The sequence below is a fragment of the Phyllobates terribilis genome, unplaced genomic scaffold, assembly GCF_046119375.1.
Source record: "Phyllobates terribilis strain yellow unplaced genomic scaffold, ASM4611937v1 Scaffold_11__3_contigs__length_659146591, whole genome shotgun sequence".
NCBI classification, from domain to species: domain Eukaryota; kingdom Metazoa; phylum Chordata; class Amphibia; order Anura; family Dendrobatidae; genus Phyllobates; species Phyllobates terribilis.
In genome coordinates this window covers 580,807,692-580,822,970 of record NW_027362771.1, presented here as the reverse complement: position 1 = coordinate 580,822,970, position 15,279 = coordinate 580,807,692, and the positions used below count along the sequence as shown (strand labels likewise).

General features: G+C 46.4%; 1 protein-coding gene across 2 annotated transcripts in view; it reads right to left on the bottom strand.

Annotated features, from left to right (window-relative positions):
• CUNH19orf38 (chromosome unknown C19orf38 homolog) overlaps positions 1-14,511 on the bottom strand; it is a 44,829-nt gene extending 30,318 nt beyond the window's left edge. The window contains exon 1 of one of the 2 annotated variants that reach the window (XM_073650950.1): positions 14,424-14,511. In XM_073650950.1, the coding sequence (XP_073507051.1) occupies positions 14,424-14,445 (22 nt within the window). In that variant the 5' untranslated portion in view covers positions 14,446-14,511. The remainder of the gene's footprint in view (positions 1-14,423) is intronic. The other variant, XM_073650951.1, reaches the window with a different exon arrangement.
• Between the last annotated feature and the right edge of the window lie 768 nt (positions 14,512-15,279).

Sequence of the window (15,279 nt, the reverse complement as noted above, 5' to 3'; positions counted from 1 at the left end):
AAACTGGTCCCTCCGACCTCCTTACAGGACACAGCCAATATAAACTGGTTACTCCGACCTCCTTACAGGACACAGCTAATATAAACTGGTCCCTCCGACCTCCTTACTGGAAATAAACTAATATAAACTGGTCCCTCCGACCTCCTTACAGGACACAGCCAATATAAACTGGTCCCTCCGACCTCCTTACTGGACGCCAACTAATATAAACTGGCCCCTCCGACCGCCTTACTGGACACAGCCAATAAAAACTGGTCCCTCCGACCGCCTTACTGGACACAGCCAATATAAACTGGTTACTCCAACCTCCTTACTGGAAACAAACAAATATAAACTGGTCCCTCCGACCTCCTTACTGGTCACAACTAATATAAACTGGTCCCTCCAACCTCCTTACTGGACACCAACTAATATAAACTGGTCCTTCCAACCTCCTTACTGGACGCCAACTAATATAAACTGGTCCCTCCGACCTCCTTACTGGACACCAACTAATATAAACTGGTCCCTCTGACCTCCTTACTGGAGATCAACTAATATAAACTGGTCCTTCCGACCTCCTTACTGGACGCCAACTAATATTAACTGGCCCCTCCAACACCCTTACTGGACACAGCTAATATAAACTGGTCCCTCCAACCTCCTTACTGGACGCCAACTAATATAAACTGGTCCCTCCAACCTCTTTACTGGACACCAACTAATATAAACTAGTCCCTCCAACCTCCTTACTGGACGCCAACTAATATAAACTGGTCCCTCCAACCTCTTTACTGGACACCAACTAATATAAACTAGTCCCTCCAACCTCCTTACTGGACGCCAACTAATATAAACTGGTCCTTCCAACCTCCTTACTGGACGCCAACTAATATAAACTGATCCCTCCGACCTCCTTACTGGACGCCAACTAATATTAACTGGCCCCTCCAACCCCCTTACTGGACACAGCTAATATAAACTGGTCCCTCCGACCTCCTTACTGGACACAGACAATATAAACTGGTCCCTCTGACCTCCTTACTGGACACAGCTAATATAAACTGGTCCTTCCGACCTCCTTACTGGACACAGCCAATATAAACTGGTTACTCCAACCTCCTTACAGGACACAGCTAATATAAACTGGTCCATCCGACCTCCTTACTGGAAATAAACTAATATAAACTGGTCCCTCCGACCTCCTTACAGGACACAGCTAATATAAACTGGTCCCTCCGACCTCCTTACTGGACAAAGCTAATATAAACTGGTCCCTCCGACCTCCTTACTGGAAATAAACTAATATAAACTGGTCCCTCCGACCTCCTTACTGGACACAGCTAATATAAACTGGTCACTCCGACCTCCTTACTGGACAAAGCTAATATAAACTGGTCCCTCCGACCTCCTTACAGGACACAGCCAATATAAACTGGTTACTCCGACCTCCTTACAGGACACAGCTAATATAAACTGGTCCCTCCGACCTCCTTACTGGAAATAAACTAATATAAACTGGTCCCTCCGACCTCCTTACAGGACACAGCCAATATAAACTGGTCCCTCCGACCTCCTTACTGGACGCCAACTAATATAAACTGGCCCCTCCGACCGCCTTACTGGACACAGCCAATAAAAACTGGTCCCTCCGACCGCCTTACTGGACACAGCCAATATAAACTGGTTACTCCAACCTCCTTACTGGAAACAAACAAATATAAACTGGTCCCTCCGACCTCCTTACTGGTCACAACTAATATAAACTGGTCCCTCCAACCTCCTTACTGGACGCCAACTAATATAAACTGGTCCTTCCAACCTCCTTACTGGACGCCAACTAATATAAACTGGTCCCTCCGACCTCCTTACTGGACACCAACTAATATTAACTGGCCCCTCCAACCCCCTTACTGGACACAGCTAATATAAACTGGTCCCTCCGACCTCCTTACTGGAAATAAACTAATATAAACTGGTCCCTCCGACCTCCTTACAGGACACAGCTAATATAAACTGGTCCCTCCGACCTCCTTACTGGACAAAGCTAATATAAACTGGCCCCTCCGACCTCCTTACTGGAAATAAACTAATATAAACTGGTCCCTCCGACCTCTTTACTGGACACAGCTAATATAAACTGGTCCCTCCGACCTCCTTACTGGACAAAGCTAATATAAACTGGTCCCTCCGACCTCCTTACAGGACACAGCCAATATAAACTGGTTACTCCGACCTCCTTACAGGACACAGCTAATATAAACTGGTCCCTCCGACCTCCTTACTGGAAATAAACTAATATAAACTGGTCCCTCCGACCTCCTTACAGGACACAGCTAATATAAACTGGTCCCTCCGACCTCCTTACTGGACGCCAACTAATATAAACTGGCCCCTCCGACCGCCTTACTGGACACAGCCAATATAAACTGGTCCCTCCGACCGCCTTACTGGACACAGCCAATATAAACTGGTTACTCCAACCTCCTTACTGGAAACAAACAAATATAAACTGGTCCCTCCGACCTCCTTACTGGTCACAACTAATATAAACTGGTCCCTCCAACCTCCTTACTGGACGCCAACTAATATAAACTGGTCCTTCCAACCTCCTTACTGGACGCCAACTAATATAAACTGGTCCCTCCGACCTCCTTACTGGACACCAACTAATATAAACTGGTCCCTCTGACCTCCTTACTGGAGATCAACTAATATAAACTGGTCCCTCCGACCTCCTTACTGGACGCCAACTAATATTAACTGGCCCCTCCAACCCCCTTACTGGACACAGCTAATATAAACTGGTCCCTCCGACCTCCTTACTGGACACAGCCAATATAAACTGGTTACTCCAACCTCCTTACAGGACACAGCTAATATAAACTGGTCCCTCCGACCTCCTTACTGGAAATAAACTAATATAAACTGGTCCCTCCGACCTCCTTACAGGACACAGCTAATATAAACTGGTCCCTCCGACCTCCTTACTGGACAAAGCTAATATAAACTGGTACCTCCGACCTCCTTACTGGAAATAAACTAATATAAACTGGTCCCTCCGACCTCCTTACTGGACACAGCTAATATAAACTGGTCCCTCCGACCTCCTTACTGGACACAGCTAATATAAACTGGTCCTTCCGACCTCCTTACTGGACACAGCCAATATAAACTGGTTACTCCGATCTCCTTACAGGACACAGCTAATATAAACTGGTCCCTCCGACCTCCTTAGTGGAAATAAACTAATATAAACTGGTCCCTCCGACCTCCTTACTGGACACAGCTAATATAAACTGGTCCCTCCGACCTCCTTACTGGACAAAGCTAATATAAACTGGTCCCTCCGACCTCCTTACAGGACACAGCCAATATAAACTGGTTACTCCGATCTCCTTACAGGACACAGCTAATATAAACTGGTCCCTCCGACCTCCTTACTGGAAATAAACTAATATAAACTGGTCCCACCGACCTCCTTACAGGACACAGCTAATATAAACTGGTCCCTCCGACCTCCTTACTGGACGCCAACTAATATAAACTGGCCCCTCCGAGCGCCTTACTGGACACAGCCAATATAAACTGGTCCCTCCGACCGCCTTACTGGACACAGCCAATATAAACTGGTTACTCAAACCTCCTTACTGGAAACAAACAAATATAAACTGGTCCCTCCGACCTCCTTACTGGTCACAACTAATATAAACTGGTCCCTCCAACCTCCTTACTGGACGCCAACTAATATAAACTGGTCCTTCCAACCTCCTTACTGGACGCCAACTAATATAAACTGGTCCCTCCGACCTCCTTACTGGACACCAACTAATATTAACTGGCCCCTCCAACCCCCTTACTGGACACAGCTAATATAAACTGGTCCCTCCGACCTCCTTACTGGAAATAAACTAATATAAACTGGTCCCTCCGACCTCCTTACAGGACACAGCTAATATAAACTGGTCCCTCCGACCTCCTTACTGGACAAAGCTAATATAAACTGGTCCCTCCGACCTCCTTACTGGAAATAAACTAATATAAACTGGTCCCTCCGACCTCCTTACTGGACACAGCTAATATAAACTGGTCCCTCCGACCTCCTTACTGGACACAGCTAATATAAACTGGTCCTTCCGACCTCCTTACTGGACACAGCCAATATAAACTGGTTACTCCGATCTCCTTACAGGACACAGCTAATATAAACTGGTCCCTCCGACCTCCTTAGTGGAAATAAACTAATATAAACTGGTCCCTCCGACCTCCTTACTGGACACAGCTAATATAAACTGGTCCCTCCGACCTCCTTACTGGACAAAGCTAATATAAACTGGTCCCTCCGACCTCCTTACAGGACACAGCCAATATAAACTGGTTACTCCGATCTCCTTACAGGACACAGCTAATATAAACTGGTCCCTCCGACCTCCTTACTGGAAATAAACTAATATAAACTGGTCCCACCGACCTCCTTACAGGACACAGCTAATATAAACTGGTCCCTCCGACCTCCTTACTGGACGCCAACTAATATAAACTGGCCCCTCCGAGCGCCTTACTGGACACAGCCAATATAAACTGGTCCCTCCGACCGCCTTACTGGACACAGCCAATATAAACTGGTTACTCAAACCTCCTTACTGGAAACAAACAAATATAAACTGGTCCCTCCGACCTCCTTACTGGTCACAACTAATATAAACTGGTCCCTCCAACCTCCTTACTGGACGCCAACTAATATAAACTGGTCCTTCCAACCTCCTTACTGGACGCCAACTAATATAAACTGGTCCCTCCGACCTCCTTACTGGACACCAACTAATATTAACTGGCCCCTCCAACCCCCTTACTGGACACAGCTAATATAAACTGGTCCCTCCGACCTCCTTACTGGAAATAAACTAATATAAACTGGTCCCTCCGACCTCCTTACAGGACACAGCTAATATAAACTGGTCCCTCCGACCTCCTTACTGGACAAAGCTAATATAAACTGGTCCCTCCGACCTCCTTACTGGAAATAAACTAATATAAACTGGTCCCTCCGACCTCTTTACTGTACACAGCTAATATAAACTGGTCCCTCCGACCTCCTTACTGGACAAAGCTAATATAAACTGGTCCCTCCGACCTCCTTACAGGGCACAGCCAAAATAAACTGGTTACTCCGACCTCCTTACAGGACACAGCTAATATAAACTGGTCCCTCCGACCTCCTTACTGGAAATAAACTAATATAAACTGGTCCCTCCGACCTCCTTACAGGACACAGCTAATATAAACTGGTCCCTCCGACCTCCTTACTGGACGCCAACTAATATAAACTGGCCCCTCCGACCGCCTTACTGGACACAGCCAATATAAACTGGTCCCTCCGACCGCCTTACTGGACACAGCCAATATAAACTGGTTACTCCAACCTCCTTACTGGAAACAAACAAATATAAACTGGTCCCTCCGACCTCCTTACTGGTCACAACTAATATAAACTGGTCCCTCCAACCTCCTTACTGAACGCCAACTAATATAAACTGGTCCTTCCAACCTCCTTACTGGACGTCAACTAATATAAACTGGTCCCTCCGACCTCCTTACTGGACACCAACTAATATAAACTGGTCCCTCTGACCTCCTTACTGGAGATCAACTAATATAAACTGGTCCCTCCGACCTCCTTACTGGACGCCAACTAATATTAACTGGCCCCTTCAACCCCCTTACTGGACACAGCTAATATAAACTGGTCCCTCCGACCTCCTTACTGGAAATAAACTAATATAAACTGGTCCCTCCGACCTCCTTACTGGACACAGCTAATATAAACTGGTCCCTCCGACCTCCTTACTGGACAAAGCTAATATAAACTGGTCCCTCCGAGCTCCTTACTGGAAATAAACTAATATAAACTGGTCCCTCCGACCTCTTTACTGGACACAGCTAATATAAACTGGTCCCTCCGACCTCCTTACTGGACAAAGCTAATATAAACTGGTCCCTCCGACCTCCTTACAGGACACAGCCAATATAAACTGGTTACTCCGACCTCCTTACAGGACACAGCTAATATAAACTGGTCCCTCCGACCTCCTTACTGGAAATAAACTAATATAAACTGGTCCCTCCGACCTCCTTACAGGACACAGCTAATATAAACTGGTCCCTCCGACCTCCTTACTGGACGCCAACTAATATAAACTGGCCCCTCCGACCGCCTTACTGGACACAGCCAATATAAACTGGTCCCTCCGACCGCCTTACTGGACACAGCCAATATAAACTGGTTACTCCAACCTCCTTACTGGAAACAAACAAATATAAACTGGTCCCTCCGACCTCCTTACTGGTCACAACTAATATAAACTGGTCCCTCCAACCTCCTTACTGGACGCCAACTAATATAAACTGGTCCTTCCAACCTCCTTACTGGACGCCAACTAATATAAACTGGTCCCTCCGACCTCCTTACTGGACACCAACTAATATAAACTGGTCCCTCTGACCTCCTTACTGGAGATCAACTAATATAAACTGGTCCCTCCGACCTTCTTACTGGACGCCAACTAATATTAACTGGCCCCTCCAACCCCCTTACTGGACACAGCTAATATAAACTGGTCCCTCCGACCTCCTTACTGGACACAGCCAATATAAACTGGTTACTCCAACCTCCTTACAGGACACAGCTAATATAAACTGGTCCCTCCGACCTCCTTACTGGAAATAAACTAATATAAACTGGTCCCTCCGACCTCCTTACAGGACACAGCTAATATAAACTGGTCCCTCCGACCTCCTTACTGGACAAAGCTAATATAAACTGGTCCCTCCGACCTCCTTACTGGAAATAAACTAATATAAACTGGTCCCTCCGACCTCCTTACTGGACACAGCTAATATAAACTGGTCCCTCCGACCTCCTTACTGGACACAGCTAATATAAACTGGTCCTTCCGACCTCCTTACTGGACACAGCCAATATAAACTGGTTACTCCGATCTCCTTACAGGACACAGCTAATATAAACTGGTCCCTCCGACCTCCTTAGTGGAAATAAACTAATATAAACTGGTCCCTCCGACCTCCTTACTGGACACAGCTAATATAAACTGGTCCCTCCGACCTCCTTACTGGACAAAGCTAATATAAACTGGTCCCTCCGACCTCCTTACAGGACACAGCCAATATAAACTGGTTACTCCGATCTCCTTACAGGACACAGCTAATATAAACTGGTCCCTCCGACCTCCTTACTGGAAATAAACTAATATAAACTGGTCCCACCGACCTCCTTACAGGACACAGCTAATATAAACTGGTCCCTCCGACCTCCTTACTGGACGCCAACTAATATAAACTGGCCCCTCCGAGCGCCTTACTGGACACAGCCAATATAAACTGGTCCCTCCGACCGCCTTACTGGACACAGCCAATATAAACTGGTTACTCCAACCTCCTTACTGGAAACAAACAAATATAAACTGGTCCCTCCGACCTCCTTACTGGTCACAACTAATATAAACTGGTCCCTCCAACCTCCTTACTGGACGCCAACTAATATAAACTGGTCCTTCCAACCTCCTTACTGGACGCCAACTAATATAAACTGGTCCCTCCGACCTCCTTACTGGACACCAACTAATATTAACTGGCCCCTCCAACCTCCTTACTGGACACAGCTAATATAAACTGGTCCCTCCGACCTCCTTACTGGAAATAAACTAATATAAACTGGTCCCTCCGACCTCCTTACAGGACACAGCTAATATAAACTGGTCCCTCCGACCTCCTTACTGGACAAAGCTAATATAAACTGGTCCCTCCGACCTCCTTACTGGAAATAAACTAATATAAACTGGTCCCTCCGACCTCTTTACTGTACACAGCTAATATAAACTGGTCCCTCCGACCTCCTTACTGGACAAAGCTAATATAAACTGGTCCCTCCGACCTCCTTACAGGGCACAGCCAAAATAAACTGGTTACTCCGACCTCCTTACAGGACACAGCTAATATAAACTGGTCCCTCCGACCTCCTTACTGGAAATAAACTAATATAAACTGGTCCCTCCGACCTCCTTACAGGACACAGCTAATATAAACTGGTCCCTCCGACCTCCTTACTGGACGCCAACTAATATAAACTGGCCCCTCCGACCGCCTTACTGGACACAGCCAATATAAACTGGTCCTTCCGACCGCCTTACTGGACACAGCCAATATAAACTGGTTACTCCAACCTCCTTACTGGAAACAAACAAATATAAACTGGTCCCTCCGACCTCCTTACTGGTCACAACTAATATAAACTGGTCCCTCCAACCTCCTTACTGGACGCCAACTAATATAAACTGGTCCTTCCAACCTCCTTACTGGACGTCAACTAATATAAACTGGTCCCTCCGACCTCCTTACTGGACACCAACTAATATAAACTGGTCCCTCTGACCTCCTTACTGGAGATCAACTAATATAAACTGGTCCCTCCGACCTCCTTACTGGACGCCAACTAATATTAACTGGCCCCTCCAACCCCCTTACTGGACACAGCTAATATAAACTGGTCCCTCCGACCTCCTTACTGGAAATAAACTAATATAAACTGGTCCCTCCGACCTCCTTACAGGACACAGCTAATATAAACTGGTCCCTCCGACCTCCTTACAGGACAAATCTAATATAAACTGGTCCCTCCGACCTCCTTACTGGAAATAAACTAATATAAACTGGTCCCTCCGACCTCCTTACTGGACACAGCTAATATAAACTGGTCCCTCCGACCTCCTTACTGGACAAAGCTAATATAAACTGGTCCCTCCGACCTCCTTACTGGACACAGCCAATATAAACTGGTTACTCCGACCTCCTTACAGGACACAGCTAATATAAACTGGTCCCTCCAACCTCCTTACTGGAAATAAACTAATATAAACTGGTCCCTCCGACCTCCTTACAGGACACAGCTAATATAAACTGGTCCCTCCGACCTCCTTACTGGACACAGCTAATATAAACTGGTCCCTCCAACCTCCTTACAGGACACAGCTAATATAAACTGGTCCCTCCGACCTCCTTACTGGACAAAGCTAATATAAACTGGTCCCTCCGACCTCCTTACTTGGCACAGCTAATATAAACTGGTCCCTCCGACCTCCTTACTGGACACAGCCAATATAAACTGGTCCCTCCGACCTCCTTACTGGACAAATCTAATATAAACTGGTCCCTCCGACCTCCTTACTGGACACAGCTAATATAAACTGGTCCCTCCGACCTCCTTACTGGACACAGCTAATATAAACTGGTCCCTCCGACCTCCTTACTGGACACAGCCAATATAAACTGGTCCCTCCGACCTCCTTACTGGACAAAGCTAATATAAACTGGTCCCTCCGACCTCCTTACTGGACACAGCTAATATAAACTGGTCCCTCCGACCTCCTTACTGGACACAGCTAATAGTAACTGGTCCCTCCGACCTCCTTACTGGACAAAGCTAATATAAACTGGTCCCTCCGACCTCCTTACTGGACACAGCCAATATAAACTGGCCCTCCGACCGCATTACTGGACGCAGCTAATATAAACTGGTTACTCCGACCTCCTTACTGGACACAGCTAATATAAACTGGTCCCTAAGACCTCCTTACTGGACACAGCCAATATAAACTGGTCCCTCCGACTTCCTTACTGGAAATAAACTAATATAAACTGGTCCCTCCGACCTCCTTACAGGACACAGCTAATATAAATTGGTCCCTCCGACCTCCTTACTGGACACAGCTAATATAAACTGGTCCCTCCGACCTCCTTACAGGACACAGCTAATATAAACTGGTCCCTCCGACCTCCTTACTGGACACAGCTAATATAAACTGGTCCCTCCGACCTCCTTACTGGAAAAGCTAATATAAACTGGTCCCTACGACCTCCTTACTGGACACAGCCAATATAAACTGGTTACTCCAACCTCCTTACTGGAAATAAACTAATATAAATTGGTCCCTCCGACCTCCTTACTGGACACAGCCAATATAAAGTGGCCCCTCCGACCCCCTTAATGGACACAGCTAATATAAACTGGCCCCTCCGACCTCCTTACTGGACACAAACTAATATAAACTGGCCCCTCCGACCCCCTTACTGGACACAGCCAATATAAACTGGCCCCTCCGACCCCCTTACTGGACACAGCCAATATAAACTGGTCCCTCCGACCCCCTTACTGGACACAGCCAATATAAACTGGCCCCTCCGACCCCCTTATTGGACACAGCTAATATAAACTGGTCCCTCCGACCTCCTTACTGGACACAGCTAAAATAAACTGGTCCCTATGAACTCCTTACTGGACACAAACTAATATAAACTGGTCCCTCCTACCTCCTTTCTGGACACAAACTAATAAAAAATGGTCCCCCCTACCTCCTTACTGGAGACCAGCTAATATAAACTGGTTAATACAACGTCCTTACTGAACAAAACTAATATAAATTGGTCCCTCCGACCGCCTTACTGGACACAGCCAATATAAACTGGTCCCTCCTACCGCCTTACTGGACACAGCCAATATAAACTGGTCCCTCCGACCGCCTTACTGGACACAGCCAATATAAACTGGTTACTCCAACCTCCTTACTGGAAACAAACAAATATAAACTGGTCCCTCCGACCTCCTTACTGGTCACAACTAATATAAACTGGTCCCTCCAACCTCCTTACTGGACGCCAACTAATATAAACTGGTCCTTCCAACCTCCTTACTGGACGCCAACTAATATAAACTGGTCCCTCCGACCTCCTTACTGGACACCAACTAATATAAACTGGTCCCTCCGACCTCCTTACTGGACACAGCTAATATAAACTGGTCCCTCCGACCTCCTTACTGGACACAGCCAATATAAACTGGTCCCTCCGACCTCCTTACTGGACAAATCTAATATAAACTGGTCCCTCCGACCTCCTTACTGGACACAGCTAATATAAACTGGTCCCTCCGACCTCCTTACTGGACACAGCTAATATAAACTGGTCCCTCCGACCTCCTTACTGGACACAGCCAATATAAACTGGTCCCTCCGACCTCCTTACTGGACAAAGCTAATATAAACTGGTCCCTCCGACCTCCTTACTGGACACAGCTAATATAACCTGGTCCCTCCGACCTCCTTACTGGACACAGCTAATAGTAACTGGTCCCTCCGACCTCCTTACTGGACAAAGCTAATATAAACTGGTCCCTCCGACCTCCTTACTGGACACAGCCAATATAAACTGGCCCTCCGACCGCATTACTGGACGCAGCTAATATAAACTGGTTACTCCGACCTCCTTACTGGACACAGCTAATATAAACTGGTCCCTAAGACCTCCTTACTGGACACAGCCAATATAAACTGGTCCCTCCGACTTCCTTACTGGAAATAAACTAATATAAACTGGTCCCTCCGACCTCCTTACAGGACACAGCTAATATAAATTGGTCCCTCCGACCTCCTTACTGGACACAGCTAATATAAACTGGTCCCTCCGACCTCCTTACAGGACACAGCTAATATAAACTGGTCCCTCCGACCTCCTTACTGGACACAGCTAATATAAACTGGTCCCTCCGACCTCCTTACTGGAAAAGCTAATATAAACTGGTCCCTACGACCTCCTTACTGGACACAGCCAATATAAACTGGTTACTCCAACCTCCTTACTGGAAATAAACTAATATAAATTGGTCCCTCCGACCTCCTTACTGGACACAGCCAATATAAAGTGGCCCCTCCGACCCCCTTAATGGACACAGCTAATATAAACTGGCCCCTCCGACCTCCTTACTGGACACAAACTAATATAAACTGGCCCCTCCGACCCCCTTACTGGACACAGCCAATATAAACTGGCCCCTCCGACCCCCTTACTGGACACAGCCAATATAAACTGGTCCCTCCGACCCCCTTACTGGACACAGCCAATATAAACTGGCCCCTCCGACCCCCTTATTGGACACAGCTAATATAAACTGGTCCCTCCGACCTCCTTACTGGACACAGCTAAAATAAACTGGTCCCTATGAACTCCTTACTGGACACAAACTAATATAAACTGGTCCCTCCTACCTCCTTTCTGGACACAAACTAATAAAAAATGGTCCCCCCTACCTCCTTACTGGAGACCAGCTAATATAAACTGGTTAATACAACGTCCTTACTGAACAAAACTAATATAAATTGGTCCCTCCGACCGCCTTACTGGACACAGCCAATATAAACTGGTCCCTCCTACCGCCTTACTGGACACAGCCAATATAAACTGGTCCCTCCGACCGCCTTACTGGACACAGCCAATATAAACTGGTTACTCCAACCTCCTTACTGGAAACAAACAAATATAAACTGGTCCCTCCGACCTCCTTACTGGTCACAACTAATATAAACTGGTCCCTCCAACCTCCTTACTGGACGCCAACTAATATAAACTGGTCCTTCCAACCTCCTTACTGGACGCCAACTAATATAAACTGGTCCCTCCGACCTCCTTACTGGACACCAACTAATATAAACTGGTCCCTCTGACCTCCTTACTGGACACAGCTAATATAAACTGGTCCCTAAGACCTCCTTACTGGACACAGCCAATATAAACTGGTCCCTCCGACTTCCTTACTGGAAATAAACTAATATAAACTGGTCCCTCCGACCTCCTTACAGGACACAGCTAATATAAATTGGTCCCTCCGACCTCCTTACTGGACACAGCTAATATAAACTGGTCCCTCCGACCTCCTTACAGGACACAGCTAATATAAACTGGTCCCTCCGACCTCCTTACTGGACACAGCTAATATAAACTGGTCCCTCCGACCTCCTTACTGGAAAAGCTAATATAAACTGGTCCCTACGACCTCCTTACTGGACACAGCCAATATAAACTGGTTACTCCAACCTCCTTACTGGAAATAAACTAATATAAATTGGTCCCTCCGACCTCCTTACTGGACACAGCCAATATAAAGTGGCCCCTCCGACCCCCTTAATGGACACAGCTAATATAAACTGGCCCCTCCGACCTCCTTACTGGACACAAACTAATATAAACTGGCCCCTCCGACCCCCTTACTGGACACAGCCAATATAAACTGGTCCCTCCGACCCCCTTACTGGACACAGCCAATATAAACTGGTCCCTCCGACCCCCTTAATGGACACAGCTAATATAAACTGGCCCCTCCGACCTCCTTACTGGACACAAACTAATATAAACTGGCCCCTCCGACCCCCTTACTGGACACAGCCAATATAAACTGGCCCCTCCGACCCCCTTACTGGACACAGCCAATATAAACTGGTCCCTCCGACCCCCTTACTGGACACAGCTAATATAAACTGGTCCCTCCGACCTCCTTACTGGACACAGCTAAAATAAACTGGTCCCTATGAACTCCTTACTGGACACAAACTAATATAAACTGGTCCCTCCTACCTCCTTTCTGGACACAAACTAATAAAAAATGGTCCCCCCTACCTCCTTACTGGAGACCAGCTAATATAAACTGGTTAATACAACGTCCTTACTGAACAAAACTAATATAAATTGGTCCCTCCGACCGCCTTACTGGACACAGCCAATATAAACTGGTCCCTCCAACCTCCTTACTGGAAACAAACAAATATAAACTGGTCCCTCCGACCTCCTTACTGGACACTGCTAAAATAAACTGGTCCATATGAACTCCTTACTGGACACAAACTAATATAAAATGGTCCCCCCTACCTCCTTACTGGAGACCAGCTAATATAAACTGGTTAATCCGACCTCCTTACTGGACAAAGCTAATATAAACTGGTCCCTCCGACCTCCTTACTGAACAAAGCTAATATAAACTGGTCCCTCCGACCGCCTTACTGGACACAGCCAATATAAACTGGTCCCTCCAACCTCCTTACTGGACACAGCTAATATAAACTGGTCCCTCCAACCTCCTTACTGAACACTGCTAAATTAAACTGGTCCCTCCAACCTCCTTACTGGAGACCAGCTAATATAAACTGGTTAATCCGACCTCCTTACTGGACACAGCTAATATAAATTGGTCCTTCCGACCGCCTTACTGGACACAGCCAATATAAACTGGTCCCTCCGACCGCCATACTGGACGCCAACTAATATAAACTGGTCCCTCCGACCTCCTTATTGGACACAGCCAATATAAACTGGTCCCTCCGACCTCCTTACTGGTCACAGCCAATATAAACTGGTCCCTCCGACCGCCTTACTGGTCACAGCCAATATAAACTGGTCCCTCCAACCTCCTTACTGGACACCAACTAATATAAACTGGTCCCTCTAATCTCCTTACTGGTCACAGCTAATATAAACTGGTCCCTCCAACCGCCATACTGGACGCCAACTAATATAAACTGGTCCCAGGTCCATGTGTGAAACCTTACCTAGAAATATCAGCAGCTCCATAACTCTGCTGTCGCTGAGATGTGACTTTTGTAGTCTCTGTCACCACACCCAGAAATAGGGAACTATAGGTGACCACAAACTCATCAGGAAACGACTTGTAGAAATCAACAGAATGGCGTAGATATGTCTGACACAATACTACATAGGTGGTGGCACCACGAGGCATCTCACGGTACTAGAAAGCACGTCTCATGCTCTGTGTGGGTTCAGTACTTAATATGATTTCATGTTTATATTGTTTTTCAATTTTTTTCAATTGTTCTTTTATTTTAATGTTTTATATTATAAATGTATTATGGAATTATCAGTCTTTTTTATCAGTATATTTTGTGTATGTAATTATGTATCATTTTTTGCTATTGGCATAAAAACTAACAGATAGGTAGTTGCTAACAGAGGCAACTACCGGCCTGTTTACCCGGCGCAGGGTCAGAGCAATCTCCAACTGCTCCTGTAGGCGATGCTCCACATCAACAGAGCAGCTCTTCCTCTTCAGGGCTGCTCTGTTGATGGGGTTTGACAGTCGACTCCCCGCAGTTAGGCAACAGGGAGCCAGCTGTCAGTCAGCATGAGGTCGGCAGTCATGCCCTGTCAACAGAGCAGAGCAGATGAGAATCCACTGCCCTGTTTACGTGACGTCAGTGAAAGCCGCTGAATTGCCAGCAGGAGCGGTCTGTGACTGCTCTGAGCTGGCAGAGATTAGCGTCGGACACCTGCCTGTTAGTTCTTCAGCCCATAGTGAAAAAAATGTAATAATCTTGTATAATAATTTTAAGGCTCACAAAAAATTTCTATTCTGCTGCACAAGGACCATTAATAAATAAATTGGGAGCA